Genomic DNA, 19,334 nt, shown 5'->3' on the forward strand with positions numbered 1-19,334 from the left:
CATACCTTCGATGCCAAGGATTTTCTTCACTGTCTGTAGTTTTTTATCATGGTTTGTATTTTGATGAAGCTTCCAATATTTCCACTCATTCCTAGGGTCAGTAGCAACGCTCTGGGGCCCTCCCAAGATCAAGGCATCCCCCTCAGGGATGGTACCAGGCCCATGACTCTGGTTTCTCTCCCATTACTAGAAGCACCACTACACAAACAGCTAGCTTGATTAAGCACAAACCCACTTAAGTTTTCCAGTCACCCTGCCAATCCCAGCTTTCATCATAGGAAAGATGAATGAATGGCACCAGCATGATGCCTAAATTAGGGCTGCAGTGGGAAGCAGACCTCCCAGGTTTCCTCAGAGCCTGGCAGGACTCAGCCACCTTCTTGGCCCAGCCACTTCTGAAACTGCTTCACGTCTTTTAGTGACTACCTGTCTCAGAGTTGAAATGCTCTGACAGCAGCTGTGGTTTTGGCAAAGGCACTCCTGTGAACTTCCTGCTCAACATCAGAAAGTCAAGTTTGTGGTTTGATGTATGCTGCGTGCTCTGGCACAGAGTTTGGGCTGAAATGGAACCAGTTCCTCCCCAAGCCTGATGTCAAATCACAGCCCATTTTATCCTGCCAGGAAACCTCATTCCTCCTCCACACAGGCATCTTCAGCCAGCCCCAAATGAGAGCTTGACCTCCAGCTTCCTCCTCTACCAGGATCCTGAAGTGACTGCCTTCTTGGCTGCATCTAATGAGGTAATCTGTGGATTCAGTTACATGGAAAACATACATCACTGGTCCAGCACTGGGCAGCGCAGGGCTGAACTGGAATAGGAGTGGGGATGTTCTTCTCAATCTTAGGCACTCGAGCAACAATCACCCAGAAATAAGTAAGCCCCAGCCCTGCACCTACTGGCCTGAGATATGAGATCCCAGAGTACCACCCTGTATCACCTAAGGCATGACATACTCTCTGCTGTACTCGTGAACACAGCCCAAGAAAGGAGAACTGAAGAGAAGGGAAGGAATGGTTAATATGACCAATGTGGGACTTGGCTGTCACTCGGAGACTTTCCCTTTTCATATATTCCTCATCACTACATTCCGCAGGGCTTAACTAGTTTACCTGCTCTTTGAGCATCATTGCCATTACCAAGCCACTGCATGGGCTTGCCCCCCAGGGGCAATAAGGACAGTGAGATGCATAACATGGAGCTATAGCCAACACTGTGCAGCTCTGCAGGAGCTTGGGATGCTCTGCAGCTTGCCCAGCATGCAAGACCAGTCCCTAGGCAACCTGCACCAGAGCCACCGGATGCACTGCAGGGAGTCTGCTGTCACTCAGCACAGCCCTGGGTGTGCACAGGCAGGGGGCACTGAGTAGATGATCTCAACGCAGTCCTAAGAAAAACACTGCTTACTTTTTCTAAGTCACAGCTTTAAAACAAATCTGACTATGGCCTAAAAGCAAGACTGTATCCTCAAGCCTCCTAGGAAAACAGCACTAAGAACTTAGCTTTGCTTCCATTTTTCCATGAGAAAAGCCAAGCCAATTACAGGACACTTTGAAATTTTTTATAGAGTCTGAACAGACTTTTCTAGATGAAGAAAAAGATTCTGGTTGAGTAACAAAAGATCAGAAGAACGCAGGGTTGAAAGAAAGATACTGGTGGATAGAAGCATTGTTAAACACATAACAGTTGTACAGAATAGGTTATGAAAACATTACAGCCCCTTCCCCCCTCCCCTGGTATTGATTTTTAAAAATTTATCCCCACAGCAGTTTCATAGCTTTCTTGGGTAAGATCCTGCAAGTGATTTGAGGAAATACGTAATGGAGCAATATAGTCTCTTCAAACATCTGTACTTGCACAAAACACAGCCAGTCTCAGAGCATACCAGCTACAGCATCATCCTAGTTTAGTAGGAGGAAAGAGAGAAACAAGCATCGATGGACTTTATTCAATGTTTTATTTTTGTACAAAAAGGTTTAAAATGGTAAGCAGTCTGCATGCTAAGAAAATAAAACCTAATATGTCACACTATCCAAAAACCATTTGTGTTTTCTCAGTTTTTGAAGTTGCAAGCTATGCCACAAGTTGATTTGGGCCCAGGTGGGGAATGCCAAACTGCTGAGCTCGTGCGTTTGAAATACCGAGGCTTGCTCTTGCCAAAAATATCTTCCAGCTTAGGGCTTGCTATTAACCCAAAGAGTTGGTCAACATTCACTGGATGATAGTATTGGTGCAGAATGGCTTGATTAAGCTGAGACCCTATGAAAACAACCATATCAGAGAAGCAGACTCAAGTAAGTTTTCAGTGCTCTGCTTAAGGTCTCCTTTCCCTTAGAGCCCACAAGACAGTTACTCTTCTTCATCCACATCCCCTAAACAAACACTGCAACCTGCACAGTGAATGCGATAAGCAGTCTTCCTGCTCACTGTAAAGCTTTAAGCACCACATCCATCTCCGGGTTGCCAACAACATTTGTTTTACATCACTTGTCACCACACTAGAAATACCCCAAACTTGCCACACCTTGGTTTACCGCAGGGGGAGGGACGCCTCAAACTAGTGAGCCCACACCATTCTCTCACACCCTTGAATCCAAACACACGCAGAACTTTGGTTTAGCTTTTAACACAACAGCACTTGCAAGAAAGCAGATCCAGCCCCTCTCACCAAGCAGCTGCCAACAGTGCTGAAGTCTCACACTCCTGAACTGTACTTTAAGGAAGCTGAGATCACACTGAACAGATCTGGAGAGCTCCTAATTCCCAGGGAAGGAATTAAAAGACTAACCAAACATGGCACCTACCATCAGCCCAGGCAGGGACAGGCTTCCGAGGTTCGTTCTCATCATCTGTGGAATCATCACTGTTCAGATCCATCCCGTAGTTATTGGGGGACCTGGATTCTTTTGTGCCCTTTGGAGGCTCTAAGCAGGATGTGGAGATAGATTTCTGAAACCACAGAGACAATATTTATGAGAGCAGCAAACATACCTTGCAGCCTGACAGAAGAGTTTGCTTTGCCAGGGCAGGCTTACCCAGTCTGACCCCTTGCAGGCATCTCAAAGCTCTGGCATTAGCAAGACAAACAGGCTGTACTAAGATCCCAGATTAGATCCCACATCAATATGGTGCTAATGTATCTACGGTAGGAACCCTCACACTAACCCAAAGCCATGAGTTAAGAGGGAGGTTTACAGTGCCCTATGTTGGGCAAGGAGCATTAAAGTAAAGGTAGCCAGAAACAAGAACTGACAGCAGACCTTCTAGAGCAGGTTCTTCATATAAATGTTTATTTTCATTCCTAGTTCAAGAAACAGGAGAGCAGAAAGGTTACTCAACTGTATAAGAGAAAATTTTCACCTACACAGGAATTGAAACACTTGTAATATTCTTTTTTGACATGTAATTTGGGTTGAAATTTCCAGAAGTGCTCAAATCCTTCTAATCCCTCTGGCTTTTTTTTTTTTTTTCAGATCTGTTTTGAAACCATGTCTTGATGAAAGCCAAGCCCAGAACTGTGTACCACAGCAGGAACTGCAAACTGCAGAACTCACACAGCTGCTTGCTCAACCTGCAGCTTTCTAGCTGTGGAGAACTGCCTGCCAGCATCTGGTGAAGATGGAGCTAGGGCTCCGTTTCACTTTCAAGCTGCAGGTCAGAATAACACAAGACAAAGCCTGGAGGAACATGCCGCCCTTGTGGTGAAGAACAGGGAATGTCTAGAAGACTTGACAGTTGCATGTAGTCCAGAAACGCCTAGAAGTACTGACCAGAGGACAAGCCAGAAAAGGCATCATTATGGAGATATTGCCACAAACTACTGGCATACCTCTCTGAAGTGTCTGTACAGTGGAGAGCACAGTAGGAAGAATAAACTTGATAAAACAGTGACGTGCTGCAGTTGCAGGGCTGGAGTCCTATTAGGATCACAGACGTGTGGTGCAAAGAAGGTGGAATCAAGTACTCTTTTTCAGTGCCCAGCAATAGTACAAAAGGCAATGGGAGCAGCCTAAACTGAATTTCAGACAGTTCTGTCTGAACACCAGGAAATGCTTCTTTACTGTGGTTGTCCAGAGAAGACAACTTTCTTGGAGATAAGGAAAACCTGTCTGAAAACAGTCCAACATAATTTGCTTTACATGATCCTGCTGGAGCAAAGGTGTTAGACCAGCTACCTCCAGAGGACTGTTCACCTCCACTGTTCTTTTTGCAGCATTCTTTGCATTTAATCCAAGTACAGGAATAATGGAACAGACGTGCTTATTTACTCTGTGTAAGTACAAAAGCAGTCACTGTATTCTGTGACTTGTAAGCCTCTTCTGGTTGTTTTTTTTTTTTGCACATTACTCTATCGCTCAAACCCATACACGTTTGACAGCAGATCTGATTTTCACTCTCTACAACTCTGACAAACAGAATAAAGTCAGCCACAGGAAAACTGACCAAGGCATTTACAGTCAAAAGGGATACACAGGCCTGACTCTTTTAGCAGCTTTTTCTCCACCCGTCCAGACTTCAGGAGTAAACAGTTCAAGTCCAAACAAGCATCTGGAGATTTAAGCAGTTAAATAGACTTCAGAGGCAAGCCTGAATCAGTGTTGCTACCGTGTAGCTGAAGGCCTGCAAGCTAAACTGACACCTCATGGTGTGCTGCCATCCTGTGGTCATTTCCAGCATCTTTTCAAGGAGAAAACAATTGCTTTTCGTTCACGTTCTCCTGTGCTGAACTCTCAGCCAAGTACTAGGTAAGAAAAACTTCTCCATCCTCACTCTACACAACTTCAGTTAAACCCCAACAGTCTATTTTGAGGATTTCATCTACTGGTCACCTTCTTCATCACAGCCAAATAATAAGTCAGCAGGTTAACAATAAAGCATAAGAGCAAATCAGATACCACAGATCCATTTCAAGGGCTCCACTTGAACTGAAGCTCACCTTCACAGTTTTGCTCAGCCACGTGCTGGAGGCAGCAGTAAAAGATTCTGGTTGCTCGATTTTCTTCTCTTCAGCCAGCTGCTGCTGGGGCTCCTGCAGACCATCTCCCTTCTGTCAAGATATAAGAATTAAGTTATTCATTAATGTTCACCCAAGCAAAACAAGCAGGCTATCTGTGGAATTTATTTTCTGAAGAAATTCTCTATTCCTTTGTCTTCAGCAGGGTGAGGGGGAAGAAATTAAGAATCACACAGATAAAGTGACAGCTGTCTTGGCTCAGATTCAGATCAGTGAAGTCTCTAGAGCCCACACTCTTATCACTTTCAGCTAGTTATTAGAGGTCACTGCAATGGATTGTAGTTGCTCGGCTCTCTTCTACTGCCCAAGCAGCTGTGCAGATGTTTTGGGCTTCCTTCCTCCTAATAAAGAGGAAAGCATTGCAGTACTTCAGCTCCTTTTCAACCCAAACCATTCGATCCAGGTGTTTCATCTGCCACTCTCCTCTACAGGAGAGAAGAGCTAACAAGGGGAAGAGCTGTAGCCACTCTAAATTAGATTCAGCTTCTCTCTTACCTGGAGAAGCTTCACTATGCCCCAGTATAGTAACCAGTAACCAGTCCAGTTGCTGGTTATATGCTGGAATTCAAACTTTCATTAAATTATATAGCAAAAATAGGAGGCCCATGGCTTACAGCTTCTAAACTAAGCATAGTCAGAACAAAAAAGAAGAATTTATCCTCAAGAATGGTACCATTTGGGACTTTGATTATGTTTTAAACTAGTGCAGAAGGCAGATGAGTGAGGCATTATTTAAAGTGGAAATAAAATATTACTATGATATTTTGCAACAAGCACCTTTGACTAATAGCTAGCCTTGAAACATAAAGAAGTAACAAAGGACTTGGAAAGCCTTTGTTCTTAAAAAGAAAATAATAATAATGAAGTCTGCATGTTCAATGCCTCACTGCTTTACAACAGAATTTGTCACAAGCCACTGTAATGCCTCACCGTTGTGTTTTTATCAGTAAACACCATGGACTCCATCTGTGAATAGGGGGCCTTCTCTTTCCCCTGTTGTTTGAGATCCCTGGGAAACAAAATTACAGTTTAGTTACACAGAAAAGCATGTTTCCACCCCCCCCACTAGCTTTCTTATAGGCTCTTGCTTTAGCACCCCAAACCTTTGGAATCACCTGACACTCACATCAGATTCCCAATTGCAGAAATACTGTTTATATTTATTGCTGCACCATGCTTGTTGCTAAGTCCCCCTCTCCAGAATAGAAACAGGCTAATACCTCTCCTTCACTGGTTCCACCTGTTGCTGCTCTACCAGATTTTTCAGTTCCAAAACTTTTCCTTTTTCTTCCACTTCAACTTCTCTCCTTTTCTGCAGCAGTTCTTGCTGCTCAAGTTCATCTTCCTCCTGAAGAAGAACAAACAGATCTGTAACCCTCCAATTCAAGTCGGGAAAGATGGGGTGGATATGAAATGAGTGCTTTGAGACAAGTCATGCTCATTACATTCTCTTCTTATCTTCCACAGCCTACCCAGTATCAGTTGGGCAGTATTTCCCTTCTGTCTCCACGAGTTCCCAGGTGCTCAAATCCAGCATTAACTGTCTAGACAGAAACCTTGCAGCAGATACTTCGATTTCCCCAAATCCCCGTGGCTCCTGGCAGTAACTGCTCCCTGTGCAACCAGGCAGATCAGTGCATGGGTTCCTTTCCTTTTCTACGTGCAGGAGGGATCTAGAGTTGTTCTTACCAACTTCAGTATTTTCTGCTTCCGCACATCACTTTCCCAAGGTTTCTTTGATAGCTTTTTCTTGCTCCGTTCTTCAGACCCCTTTTCTTCCCGCACTTGTGAAAGACGCACCTGAAAAAGCCCCATGCATCTGCTCCACCACCCCTCACAGTCTTTACCAAATGGAGGATAGGGAGAGCTTCCTAAGTGTGAAGACTGGTATTCAGTCTTATTCTAATAAGACTGAGAACCTAGCACCAGGCACACGTGCGCTGTAGTTAGCACCAACCTCGTGCAAGTCCATCACTTACTACAGGTCATGTGAAGAGAAACCCACCACCTGGAGTGCTGGAAGAAAAGAGCACAGGAGCCGTTACAGATATACAAAATACAAACTTTCACCCTGTATGTGATTCTCTGCAGAACAAGGGCATCTAGCATCTTGTGTTTTGTCTCAAAATGCTGTATGCTGCAGCTGAGCTGCAGTATGAATTGAGGACCTGAAACCTGAGCCCCAGATACTGTGCTTTTGCCTGAGCTGTCCCAGTCAGTGTGTTAGCATGTGCACAGGAGCAGGCTAGCCAGGGGTGCATGTTCTTTTGGCTGCTGAGGTTTTGGCATATCCTGAAGGAAGCATGATTCCTTCTTTTTCTAGGGCTGAGCTTTTCCAAAAGTCAGTCTAGCCTACTCCTTAAAGTGAGCAACCATATATTTTCCTGGAGTTCTATCCAGGTTAGCTTAACACAGCCTCCCTCGTTTCTGAAGAACCTGCACTGTTGTTTAAAAGCAGCAACAGTTTGCATATAGCCATCAATGGCTGATCCTGGCATACTTTTTCTACCTGTCCTTAAAAAAAAAAAAAAAAAGGGAGGAGACAAAGCCTTAAAAACAGACATAAAATGAAACACACACTGTTGCTGCTGCCACATCTACTAATCACGAGCATTCCTTGCTCACTTGGTAGCTTTTCCTTCCTGCCATGATTCTGCAACCACTGTGGTTTCACTGTCTGTAATGCTGTGCAAACAACTGGATGACACTGTCTCACCTGCTGGGTCTGTTCACAGGACAGTCAAGGGATGCAGCCACATTCCTTGAACACAGAGCACTATAGACATTGCATGCCAGAACAGGAATGTTTAGAATTGCAGAGGTATGGAGAACAAAAGCCTCTCCTTGTTAGACAGAGAATTTCAAAATCTATTTTAGATGCAGAGTTTCCCACCACCTGATTAGTCACCGTGAGCAGCAACCCTGTGCTTGCACACATCATGCCAGTGGCCTGTTTGCACCCGCTTGGTCTCACAGCTCATTGTGATAATTTCATTATTCTGAATGGCTCAAAGCTTAGTCAGGCTTCTAACCTTTTCATCACTCTGTAAAAACTTCTGTTCCATCCGTTTTTTCTTTTCTTCTTCCATTTGTTCCACTCGCTCTCGAGCCTGCAGTGCTTTCCTCAGTCGCTCTTCCCTCTTCCTGAGTAATATGTGTAAAAGAGGGGCCTGTTAGCTTTGTTTGCTCTAACACAGAGGATGACAAGGGAACAACGATCTACTGTGGTAACTTGAGTTTGTGGTTCATTTCCTAGCACAGCAGCCTGCCATGGATCATGAGAAAACAATGATTTTGCTCTAACTGCTTTGTCTGAGCTTAACCTCAGCTCATGTGTGGGATTAAGGCCACCAGAAATCAGCAGTTATTACTGCAGCAAGCCATGAGCAGCCCTGCTCGAGGTGCCCAGGGATCATCATCTACTAAACGTTCCTTCTGGGCGGGATGCACAAAGCATGGCATAGCAACGCTGCCTGCCTGGCAGAAAAAAAAAAAAAAAAAAAAGACTTCAAGGCAACTCTGCACTGAACCAGGGAAGGAGCAGGATGTAAGGGACTCAACTCACTGCTTCATTTCTGCCTGTCGCCGTCTCTTTTCTTCCTCCACTTTCTTTTTCCTTTGTTCCTCAGCCTCCTGTTTCTTCCTGAGGCTTTCCAGTCTCTGCCGCTCCTTCTCCTGAAGGGAGATGAGTTCAGACTATACCAATTGCTGGGGCCTGTTTCTGCCCTCAGGCTGCTTGTGCAGTAGCAGCTAGAGGCTAAGCTGCCTGCTAAACAAAGAAGTCCCTATCATGTTCACCCACACACAGGGATGGAAAGTGAATAGTAGATAAGAAACAATGCAGATTTGGCAGCAGCACTAATTCAACTGCACCACCTTCTCAGAGCAGAAGAGTCATGGGGATGGCAGGGAAACATTTAAGTCTTTCAGCTGTTCAGAATACATTTCAGGTAAGAGAAGTTACCCAGCACTCTGCAGCTGTAGGTGACCACCTGTAGTAAACATTTCGTGCCCAGGTCAGTGTTACCTATGTCAGCAAGTGGAAGAAGCAGGGAGACAGTACAGAGTGCAAATAGTCATGCTTAGAGGCCAAAAGGTTTCTTAGCAGTTCCCAGCTCCAGCAGAACACACCTGCAAAGGAGATCCTGCCACCTCACCACTGCCATGATCAGTTTACATTTTTGGACAGAAGAGTTGTGTGGATGCCAGTGCAAGAAGAAAGAGCTGTTAGTGCTGTGAGACAAGAAGCACAACCACTATAGTCCTCCAATCCCACAGTTAAATGTGTCATTACTTACAACAAAGTCTCCCTGTAGAGAAAAGACACACAATGAATGTTTGTAAGAAATACTAGAACCCTGTACCACCTGTTAGCTGCAGCTCCTTTCAAGTACATGCTAGGAAACCCATTGCATGACCCCACAGTCTGTCTTTCAGCCCTGAAACAGCCAATTATGTGACACAAAGGCAGATTCTCATTGCGAAATGAGATGCTTCCCATTTTACCACAGTTAAACAGTTCCAGAACATAAAGTGTTTCTGCTGACTATAGACAAAGCAGTGAGATTTCTCTGCATCTGAGGACAGATTGATGACTGGTACTAAACACGAAACAAACAACCCTGGCTAGTAACAGTGTTTATGGTCTTGCCTTGCTTCAACTGTCCAATCAGTTTCCCTCCCCTGGGGAAGCTGAGGTAGAATCGTGAGGACAATTTGCTGTTATGACCTACACCACTAATCCACAGCAGCCAACAGAACCAGGAATACATTTATGCTTTTCTAAACAGTCATCCTGCCTCTCCCCCAGACTTGATCCTCTCCTCCATCTCTGTGAGGGGAAGTGGGATTCTGATGCACCTTAAGATTAGGTCGGGTGGGAGTATTGCATCTGATGAAATTCTTTATGACACCTCCATGTCCTGTGGACCCAGAGGTTGTGAGTAGCTGGTTTCTCTGCACAGCCTGAAGGAAGTTTTTCAATGGTCTAACCACCTAAGAGGAAAAGACAGAAGGAAATTACCACCTGCTAGAGAAAAAAAGGCAATGAGAGGCCATAGCAAAGACTCACCTTGCTAGCTGGAGAAGCAGAAGGTGGAGACTGGTTTGCAGAATTCACGTGCTTGTCATCCAAAGGGGAGTGGGCACCACCTCCTGGATGCTGCCTGTTCCATACAGCACCCATTGCTTGCTTATAGCTTCTTGTCCTGTTGGCATTAGCAAGAGGGACATGAAGTCAGCATTAAGCTCCTTAAGTATTAACAGGAAAATTTACTTACTGTTTCACAAATCTCTCTCCCTACTCACTACCACCAAAGCAGCTGGGCCTCTTAGGAGTCAGTCAACTATGGAGCAGGAGCACCATCTAGTCATTAATTATGGACAAGAGAGGCACCTGACAACTTGGCAAGGGAACACCTAAATTTCAGAGGAGTGATACACAACATCACTCCCATTCCTCACTCTAATTCCCAGAAAGCAAATATATATCATACCTGGTATCAACAACAAAAGATGGACACAATCCACATGTGTTAGCAATTAGCCATTCCAGCCCACCTCACTAGCAGGGTTTCATTTGCTTTATAAACACTTTGGACATTCACAGAAACACGACCCTTGTCAGAAATCCCCTAACGTGCACCCACTAATTTCAGTGGGAAACGGGGACCACCTCACTGCACAGCTGGGGCCCAATCCAGCAACAGTTCCAAGGAAAGCTGCAGATTCTGACCCATCACACATAGTTAAGCACCCACGTGAGAACAGAGGTTACTGCTACTCTCCCTTCCCACTCATCACCCACAGCAAATCCACCCCAGCAAAACTTAGCAGGAGACTAAGGGCAAAGCAAAAAGCAGTTCAAATCTCACATGAAACATCAGTAATATAAGCAGCCAGAAAATAAGTCAGGCATTCCAGACACTTGCACAAGATAAAAATAAATAGGTCGGTCACTTGCTTGTGTTGCTGTCCAAAACTACTCCCAGATCACCCCTTTATGAACCACTCAGAGTCGCATTTAAGCTGTGAGGTAACAATGCTGTTTTAGTAATCTTTGCTGGTTTGTGCATGAATTAATCCATCTGGGATCCAGAACAAAAAAGGCCAAAGAAATCGCACAGAACTCCCACAACACAAGATTTTAAGACTCCTCCGGGGAGGGGACAGGAAGGGAAACACCCTAAGCTTTTTAAATTATTTAAGAAGGCCAAGCCTAACTCCTCCCAGACCATGGGTTCATTCCACCCTTGCAAATGTCTCATACCATAAGCGTGAAGGATTCTCTTGGGACTTGGCACAGTAGGCTTGTTCTTGGTTCTTGTTCTGGGCTTCACCGTTGGGATTTACACAGCTTCCTGTGAAGAAACCTTGTAGTCAGTGCCACGTTCAAGGCATTCTGCAGGGCTCTTACTCCTGTTCAAAGCCCCGTGGCACATAACCAAACTGCAAAAGCAGAAGCCAGCATGGCTACCTTGAATATCAGGGCTGTACACAACTAGCAAAGAATGCATCTTGTTCAGAGCCTTCTGATTAGGCACAACCTGTCTCACCAGAAAGACTGCAAGTACTCTTCATTCCAGCTACAGATGCTGTGAAATCCTACAGATCCCACAGAAGACAGCCTGAATATCTTTACGTCCTTGCTTTGAGGCACAGTAAATAAGTAAGATGTTTAAATCCTCACCGAATGCAAGGCCAAAGATGACAAGATTGTCAAGGTACTTTAGCACAGTATTATACATAGAAGAGAACAAATCTGAGTGTTGTCTCAAGTGTTCCCATTTATTCATTATGAAGACTGAAGTTAGACTAAACCACGTTTGTCTCAAGGCTTGGATACAAACCTTCACAAGGATTTACAAGATGTCCTTGCTTACCTAACTGCATGCCTCACCCCCCTCAGGAGATAAGAGGTTTACCTGAAAAACTATCTTGACTGGTCAAGTGTAGTTTTGTTTCAGCACAAGTCCCAGATTTCCCACATACCCTCATGTAGAATCCTTAGTCTGTGTGCCTCTGTGGCCTCATACAAGAAATATAAGACTAGCTCAACATTACCTTCGTTATTCTCCATCTGCTGCTCAGGAGACAAGTGCTGTGCAGGAGGACTAGCAGCTTTTTCACTTTTGCTTGAAGCGAGCAAGTTTTCAGGAGCCTAAAGGAAAGGGAAACAAATATTAGCTTAGCACAGTTCTCCCTGAGGAACAAGACTGCAAAAAACCTTCAATCCTGAAAAAAGAAAAACAACCCAGTCACTCCCAACTGCAAGCCTACTGCTAGCCTAGGGACTCTTCCTCCCAACCGGAGTTGTGCTAGACAGATACATGCTGATTCAATTCAGTAACACAGGACCCTGCTCTTAAAACCCCCGCTGAGGCTGGTAAGATGACTGTTGCCCAGCGTTTTCCTCATCAACAGTAGGACGCTTTGATTTGACTTTAGGTCAAATAAAGTGCCTCGGGAACAAGGGACAGCTTCTATACACTTTGGGGACAAGTTCCAACTACAGATATTCTATTCTTGAAAGAAAGAAATCTCTTTAAAGTATCTAAGATTACAGTATAATTATACACTTTAAATACCTTGGTAGTATATTCTCAGGAGCATAAACAAGTCATTGAAGCACAGCATGCACGCTGCCTGCACACACACACAGGACATGCCCTTCCCTACCTGCTAAGCTACCATCACCCACAGTAGAACCAGCTGTCCACTCATCCTTCTGCAGCTTCCCAATGGCACCAGTGAACTGTTTGGAGGCAGAGCCAGCCCCTTTCTCTGCTGGGCTAGTTTTCAGATAAGCTGGTTTACAGTACAATCACACAAGATATTTTTGCCAGTTCAAAGGATAGGCTGAGTTTCTTTGTCTTGCTAGCATTGAAGACTGATGTGAGTTTGTTGCATTCACAGCCTCTCTGGTAAAATAAAGCACATTAAACTTGAACTGCCCTTCTGAATCCTGTAATTCAAATCAGCCAGGCAACTAAGACTTGCTAAGAATATACACAGTCAATCACCATGCCCAGATGACAGGCAAAAGCTTGCAGACTCCTGGGAATCTGTCCAACAGCCTATGAAAGCTCCATCTTAAAGAGGCCTTAGCAAGGCACAAAAGGCCTCCGTCCACCAGGAGCTGTGGCCAACAGGCATAACAAGCTGCCCAAGCATTAGAAAGGCTGTACTGTCCAACTCAGCAATGCTTTTGCTAAGCTTGAAGCGATGTGACAATCAATCCTGGGCTGCACTCCTCACATCCAGTCATAATGCTTCCAGCTGCTCTGCAGAAGATTGGTGGGTCATCCATTACAACTCACCTTTTCACCTGGGGAGTTCAGTTCCAGTCCAGTTCTGCAAAAAAGAAGGCATCTTGATTATTTCAGTTCTCTGAAGTAAAAGAAACATTGCTTTGTCCTTGGTGTACCTCTACCAGGACAGCATTCAGAAGGGTGAATTATAGAGAATGCAAATACGATGAAGCTATCACATGGTACCCAAGGAAAAGGCAGGCAAGTGTTAAGTATATCCAGATAAAGGCAGGAACCTGTTTGAGCCAGGCCACACAGAGATGGAGATGTAAGTTCCTCTGATGGATTATTTAATTACACTGCTGAATAATACAGTGAACTTTGTTCTCCCCTTTTCCTGTAGTACTTCCATGCAGGAGGTAAACAAAGTTCTGCGCACCTCAGCCAGAGAGCATCTTACCTGTTCACCTTTCAAATCAGACAAGCTGACTAACCTCCAGCATCCCCCAGCATCCAGAGGCTGGTTAAAGCCATTGCTAGCAGGCTCTCAGAGCTTGAGGCATAGGGCTGGATCCTGCATTAATGCAGTGATCAACCTCACCGTTAGTATCAACTTCTGAAAAGGATGGGCTGTGTCTGAACAACAGAAGCTTGGAAATATCAACAAACTCCAGGTGATGACATCACCTGGAACAGTCAATTACAAAACCACAGTCTTACAATACAGAAGCAACCCCTACAGCTTCTGTGTTCTTTGCAGCTTTTTTTTTTTTTGTGGTTTCTTCCTGCCTGCTAAAATGGTAGCCTCACCTCAAGTTATTGGTCACATCTTCTTCCACAAAAACCTCTAAGGAGCTTTGACCTGGAGGGGAAAGAAAAAAAATAGCATAACAAAAGCCATCTTGGGGATTTCAGTCTGAGGCTTTCCAACAGTGGCAGTGCGTGAGTGGTAAGAGCTCAGGTCTCTGTGCAGGCTTCTCCCAGGGAACATGCTGATTGCTCATCTCAGCTTTCCACATGAGCACTACCACCTCCCTCAAGTGTCACTGACAAACTGGTGTAGGCTGGGAAGGCAGAGAACTGGAGCAGCAGCTCCTCTGTCTGCAGACTGCTCCAGCTGCACAAACACACTCATGGCTGTGTCACAGAGATATCATTTCCCAGTCAATTGACTTCAGTTTCTGCCTCCCTGCACAATTTTATGCAGAGATTTGGTCGATTTGGGCTGATTCTATTTTCCCCCAAAACATCACTTAGATGAAACTGTTTTAACAAATGCCTAGATACAGTGTGACTCAAAGCTGACAAAACTAAATACCAAAGGCATTAGTGCTTTATTAGAAGCCAATCTGGTTTCAGAAGCAATGATTTTTAGAAAGCCCAAATCTGAAAGCCTTCTAGCCTTCTCAGGAGCAGCAAGAGCAAGGGATATGAAAACTATGGTGCTGGACTTTTGAATCTTATTTCCTCAGATGACTGTGCTATTTAGTTCTTTGTCCGTGAACTTCATCTTCACCCAGAAAGCATCTGAGTTACTCTGCCAATTTCAGAGAGCAGACACATTCATCATCTTCCAGTTTCTCAAAAGAATCCATAAACGGCACTCATACTAAGAGACCCTCTGCAGGAAATACAGTAGCCTCAAGGCAATAAGCTACCAAACCACAGCATACCTAAAACCAGCAAGGATATATTTTCACTTCTACCCTGCATTTATTTGCTTTGTTTTTTTTAATTCATTTGCAAATTCTGTGACCCAGTTTCCGGTACCTGTGCCCCAGCTTATACTCCTTCCACAGCAAAACAGAGCCTGAGGCTCACCCTGACAGCAGATGAGGACCTGAGGATTGCACCCTAAATGGATAGAAGCCACAAAACCTACTGCTGTGGAAACCAGGAAGAACTGCAGTTAATATGGATGAGCAACTCTACAGCAAAGCTTAGCCAAAAGAACGCACTCAATAACAGAATACTTACAGCTCACTCTGCTGGAGGCAGAGGAAGATTCTTGTGCTGCTGCCTTCTTTGCAATGGCCCTGCTGATAGATCTCCGGATCATGCTCTCTCTTTTGCTGGCCAGAGAGTATTTTTCAGCCAAGGAGGTCCTATGGCTTTTGTGGGTGCCACCCACACAGCTTCGGCGTCCAGAGCGCCGTGTTTTGGATGTCACCACGGTCATTTTGTTGTTGGACTCCTGGAAAAGCACCTTCTCTAGGCTTTGAGAAGACAAATCTCCTTGAGGCATGGCAGGATTTCCATTTCTAGTAGCCTTGGGAGTGGATGTACTTGCTTTTCGTTCAATGGTCTCTTCCTCCTCTACTGCTATCTGGTCATGAGGGACTGCACTGACAGCAGGCACCTCATGCAGTTCATTGATTGCACCCTCCTTGGACACCTGCTCTGCTGGAAGAGCCTCACAGGCTGCATCACCACTGTCTTGCTGTGGAGGTAACTCAGCCTGAGGGCAGTCATTGCAATCCACTTCCACCACGGGACTTTGTGCTTCTGCTGGCAATTTCTCAGGCAGTGCTAGAAGCTCCATTTCAGTGTTGGCCTGAGACCTCACCTGACAGCTAGAATTCTGGGGATGCTCTTTGCTGCAGCGTCTTTGGGAACTTGGCCTGGAAGACGCTAGCTTGACACTGCTTCTCCTTCTGGACAACCTTAAATAAGAACAAATGAAACAATGCAGAAATCTCCCACTCCTAAACCGTTTCAAAACAAAACACAGACAAGTTTTGCAGTGAACCTACAGCCTTCCTCCCCACATCCACTTTCCCCTTACAACACACCTTTTATCATCAGCTAAATGCAGGAGAAAAAACCTTGAAAGCTCTCACATGCTCTGGCAGATTTAGCCAGGCATACTAAATTTACTTGCAACTAAAGGCTGCATCTAAAAACACAACCAGCAGTGGCTGAAGTACCAGGACACTTGCAATTCTTTGTGGATATTAACCCACAGCCCCAGCTGGACCTGATGTCGGGGATAGTAAAGTCATACTGGTACAACCCACTCCACTCTGCCCCAAGTGAAGCACAGACACCCACATGAGAAGCAATTTTGGATTAAGTCTCCCTAGCAAGCTAGGAAAAACTATGCAGTGGTTTTGGGGAAGTTCCACAGTGAAATTCAGCTTTGAAATGCTTTGCATTAGCTAATTTAACAAGAGATAATGAAGCCATTTACTTGATCAACAAGTCAAGGAGATTAGCTGGGCAAAACCAGAAGACAGCCTCAGTGTTTCAGACATGAAACAAAGTGGAGAGCCAAGGTAGAAGTGCCTAACAGCAAGAAAACAGAGCTACAAAAACCCAAAGCAGCATAAGCTAATTAAATGAGAAAGGCTTTGCTTTACAGTTCCTGGTGGAAGAACACTCACTACTAGCCTTCAAATTGATACCCTCTGCCTTCCTTCCAGTTTTGTTCTCTTAATTTCTCATTCTGACCTCTAGCAAAAAAATATCACTTCCTGCTAAAGTTCACAAAAACAAGACTATTAATTGGGAAACTCATCAACATGCTAATAAGTGGTTTCTAAAATATGTACTGAGGGAACCATAGCAATGGAAACAACAATGGCCTGACCCTGCAGGATTAATGTGCTTAACTCTGACATGAACTTCCTGTTGACAGATGATCGTCCAACCTTTCAGGCATTGCCACATCAGCAGATCTTTCTCAAAGCTAAGTTTAAATTAGGAAAAAACACATGCAAGATTTGTCTTCTTTATGGGAAGAATCAAGCTGCTATCTAGCTGCTACCTGAAAACTAACATTATGGCTTCAGAACTCTCCCTGTTTAGATTTGCAGTATTTTCTTCTCCTGCCCTCCTTCAGCACACACATTCATGAACTTCCCACGCTTCCTTACTATTCTTGCTGTTCTCCCCATCCTCCATGTCTAGTTTATGTCAGTCTTTCAGTTCTAACTCTCCTGTGGCATTTTTCATCATGGTTATCAAAAGTTAAGGGCCTTACCACACAGTTTATTACTGTATATCCAGTTACTGGGTTAGGGCACACGAAAGCAATTACCAGCACGCCTACCCCCAGATCACAGCATATGCTTCTCTGAAAAGAGAGTTATTAACCACCTTGTCCCAACCACAAGATGAAAGCAGATGCAGTTGGCCACCATGAAGGTATGATATCAAGGAAGTTAATTAGCACCAAATCACTCCCCAAACAATCCCTTCTTTCCATCCATTTGCAGACAACAGTTGTCACGAAGAAAGGCATTTCTCCATTTATCGTCCTCCTTACCTCTTCTACTTAATGAGATTTGGCTTACTTTCCAATGAATATCTTCACTGGTGCAGGAAAGGGAAATAAGAAAATTAAGTTTGGCTGCTTGCCACTGCTGCTCCCATCTTCAAGCTGCAGAAACTCTCTCAGGCAGCAGCAAAAGGGCAGGCTGCATGACAGAACAGTGACACTGTCTACACAGAAAGCTGTTAAGAGCACGAGGTAAAAAGCACAATACAAGCTACATTTCTTCTGCAGTCTACTTGCAGTAGATAAGATGCACAGTTTTAGGTTCTGTCTATTTAAGAACAATCTTGAAAAACAATCCAGTAAGGATGGTTATATACCAAATCACTTGGAACTTTTACTTGTTTCATTCCAAACCCCCGAGTCCTTTCTATCTGCTAACTTAAATAACACCAATAGACATGACACTTTTGCACATTCCTTGTAGCAGGCTACATTCTCAGATGAGTGAACATGGGAGCAACCTCAGGTTGAAAGCTGTACTGAAAAAAACCATGAAGTTAAATGAGAAGAAAACTCAAGCAAACAAGAAAGTAGAAAAAGATATTTATTGTTTTTAAACAAACAGAAAGAACATGAATGGACAACTAATCCTCTACTAAATTTTCACAAGAATCAAAATGTTGATTGACCTTGACACACCCTTTTAAATTTAATATTTACTAAATCAAGAAACAAGCAGCTATTCTGCGTACGCACATGCAGAAACAGTTAAAATTTAATTTCACCGTTAAATGCCATATGCAGCAGAGCCAGACTCACCCACCTCCTCCTGGTTGGCTCATTCTCATCTTTCAGAACTGAAGACTGCCTCTTCCTAGGCCGTCTCCTCTGGGATGGCGTTTTGGGCATCAGGCCAGGTTCAGCTCTGAAGTTGATGCTGAAACGCAGAAAGCAGAGGCTGCTTTCCACTGCTAACTGCCCGCCACCCATCCATAGCAATGTTCACCCATTAAGAACAACAGGGGAGAAGCAATTGAGGCGTAACACCACCTGGCACTAATGCCTAAATGAAGCTGCTAAACACAGCCACATTAAATCCGTCACTCAGCTGAACAACGCACTACGCCTAGGCTTACACCAGGGCTGCGCTACCAGCAGGCAGGAGCACACGCAGCTTTGTGCTCTCCGTGTTCGAGAGCATCCTGGGAGGCTCCCTGGAGGGCAGCCCCTACCTATCCAGCATCTTCAGGCCCTGCTCCTCCACCTCCCGCAACCAGGCCAAGTGCTTGTGCTCAGCATCGTGAAGGAACCTGGACAGTCTCTGCCCGCACACTTCCAGAAGCTGCGTGGGACCGTCGGCTGCCGCCATGACCTTGCCTGAAACACAGGAAACGAAATGAAAACCTTCTAGGATACATAGGATGACCAAAGCCCACTTTGTGCCTCGCAGCAGGGTACAAATAAGCCCAGCCGCAGTTCTAAGGCAGACGCAAACCCAGAGGACCTCCCATCTGGCTTTCCCCCAAGCCCGTAGAACTATGAGCCTAAGATGCGTGCTAAGGCTCCTCACGCTCCCCTCACCACCTTTCAGCAAGAAACACCGTACCCTCACCACTACGGCTCATTCCCCCCTTCCACTCCTGGTCACAAATATCGCGGCTTCTACCAATCACGGTGCTCCTCCAGCGGAGCCCTCCTCACTACTGGCTGTCTCCTGCGTCCATCACTTCCTTGCTATTAAAATCCAGTTGCCTATTGGTCCTCTACCCCAAGCCCCACCTTCCAAGTCCTCCACAACCACAGAGGCGGGCGAGCAGAAGAGAAACAGCTTTTGAGCGCGCCGCGCCCGCCTCC

General features: G+C 45.0%; 1 protein-coding gene across 3 annotated transcripts; it reads right to left on the reverse strand.

The window, feature by feature from the left end:
- Nucleotides 1-1,936: 1,936 nt before the first annotated feature.
- Nucleotides 1,937-19,241, reverse strand: LOC100539298 (inner centromere protein-like). 3 transcript variants are annotated; one of them, XM_085224494.1, is made up of 18 exons: nucleotides 19,087-19,240; nucleotides 18,713-18,857; nucleotides 18,304-18,417; nucleotides 15,239-15,924; nucleotides 14,072-14,123; nucleotides 13,331-13,364; nucleotides 12,075-12,171; nucleotides 11,281-11,371; nucleotides 10,084-10,219; nucleotides 9,873-10,007; nucleotides 8,578-8,687; nucleotides 8,045-8,156; nucleotides 6,702-6,812; nucleotides 6,233-6,360; nucleotides 5,943-6,021; nucleotides 4,935-5,045; nucleotides 2,803-2,947; nucleotides 1,937-2,257 (listed from the first exon to the last, which is right to left on the reverse strand). In XM_085224494.1, exons 1-18 carry the CDS (start codon nucleotides 19,103-19,105, stop codon nucleotides 2,052-2,054), a joined length of 2,511 nt encoding a protein of 836 aa, XP_085080620.1. In that variant the 5' UTR covers nucleotides 19,106-19,240; the 3' UTR covers nucleotides 1,937-2,051. The 3 variants fall into 3 exon arrangements, with proteins under 3 accessions (XP_085080620.1, XP_085080621.1, XP_085080622.1); XM_085224495.1 differs by lacking the exon at nucleotides 6,702-6,812 and having other exon boundaries at nucleotides 19,087-19,241; XM_085224496.1 differs by lacking the exons at nucleotides 18,304-18,417; nucleotides 18,713-18,857; nucleotides 19,087-19,240 and adding an exon at nucleotides 17,529-17,642.
- Between the last annotated feature and the right edge of the window lie 93 nt (nucleotides 19,242-19,334).

Source organism: Meleagris gallopavo, chromosome 5 (assembly GCF_905368555.1).
Source record: "Meleagris gallopavo chromosome 5, MGAL_WU_HG_1.1, whole genome shotgun sequence".
NCBI classification, from domain to species: Eukaryota; Metazoa; Chordata; class Aves; order Galliformes; family Phasianidae; genus Meleagris; species Meleagris gallopavo.

Coding starts and splice junctions, on each gene's coding strand:
- LOC100539298 (XM_085224494.1), bottom strand. Junction 11,372..12,074: donor GCAGATGGAGAATAACGAAG/GTAATGTTGAGC, acceptor GTTTCTTCACAG/GAAGCTGTGTAAATCCCAAC. Junction 10,008..10,083: donor CTGCTTCTCCAGCTAGCAAG/GTGAGTCTTTGC, acceptor TTTTCCTCTTAG/GTGGTTAGACCATTGAAAAA.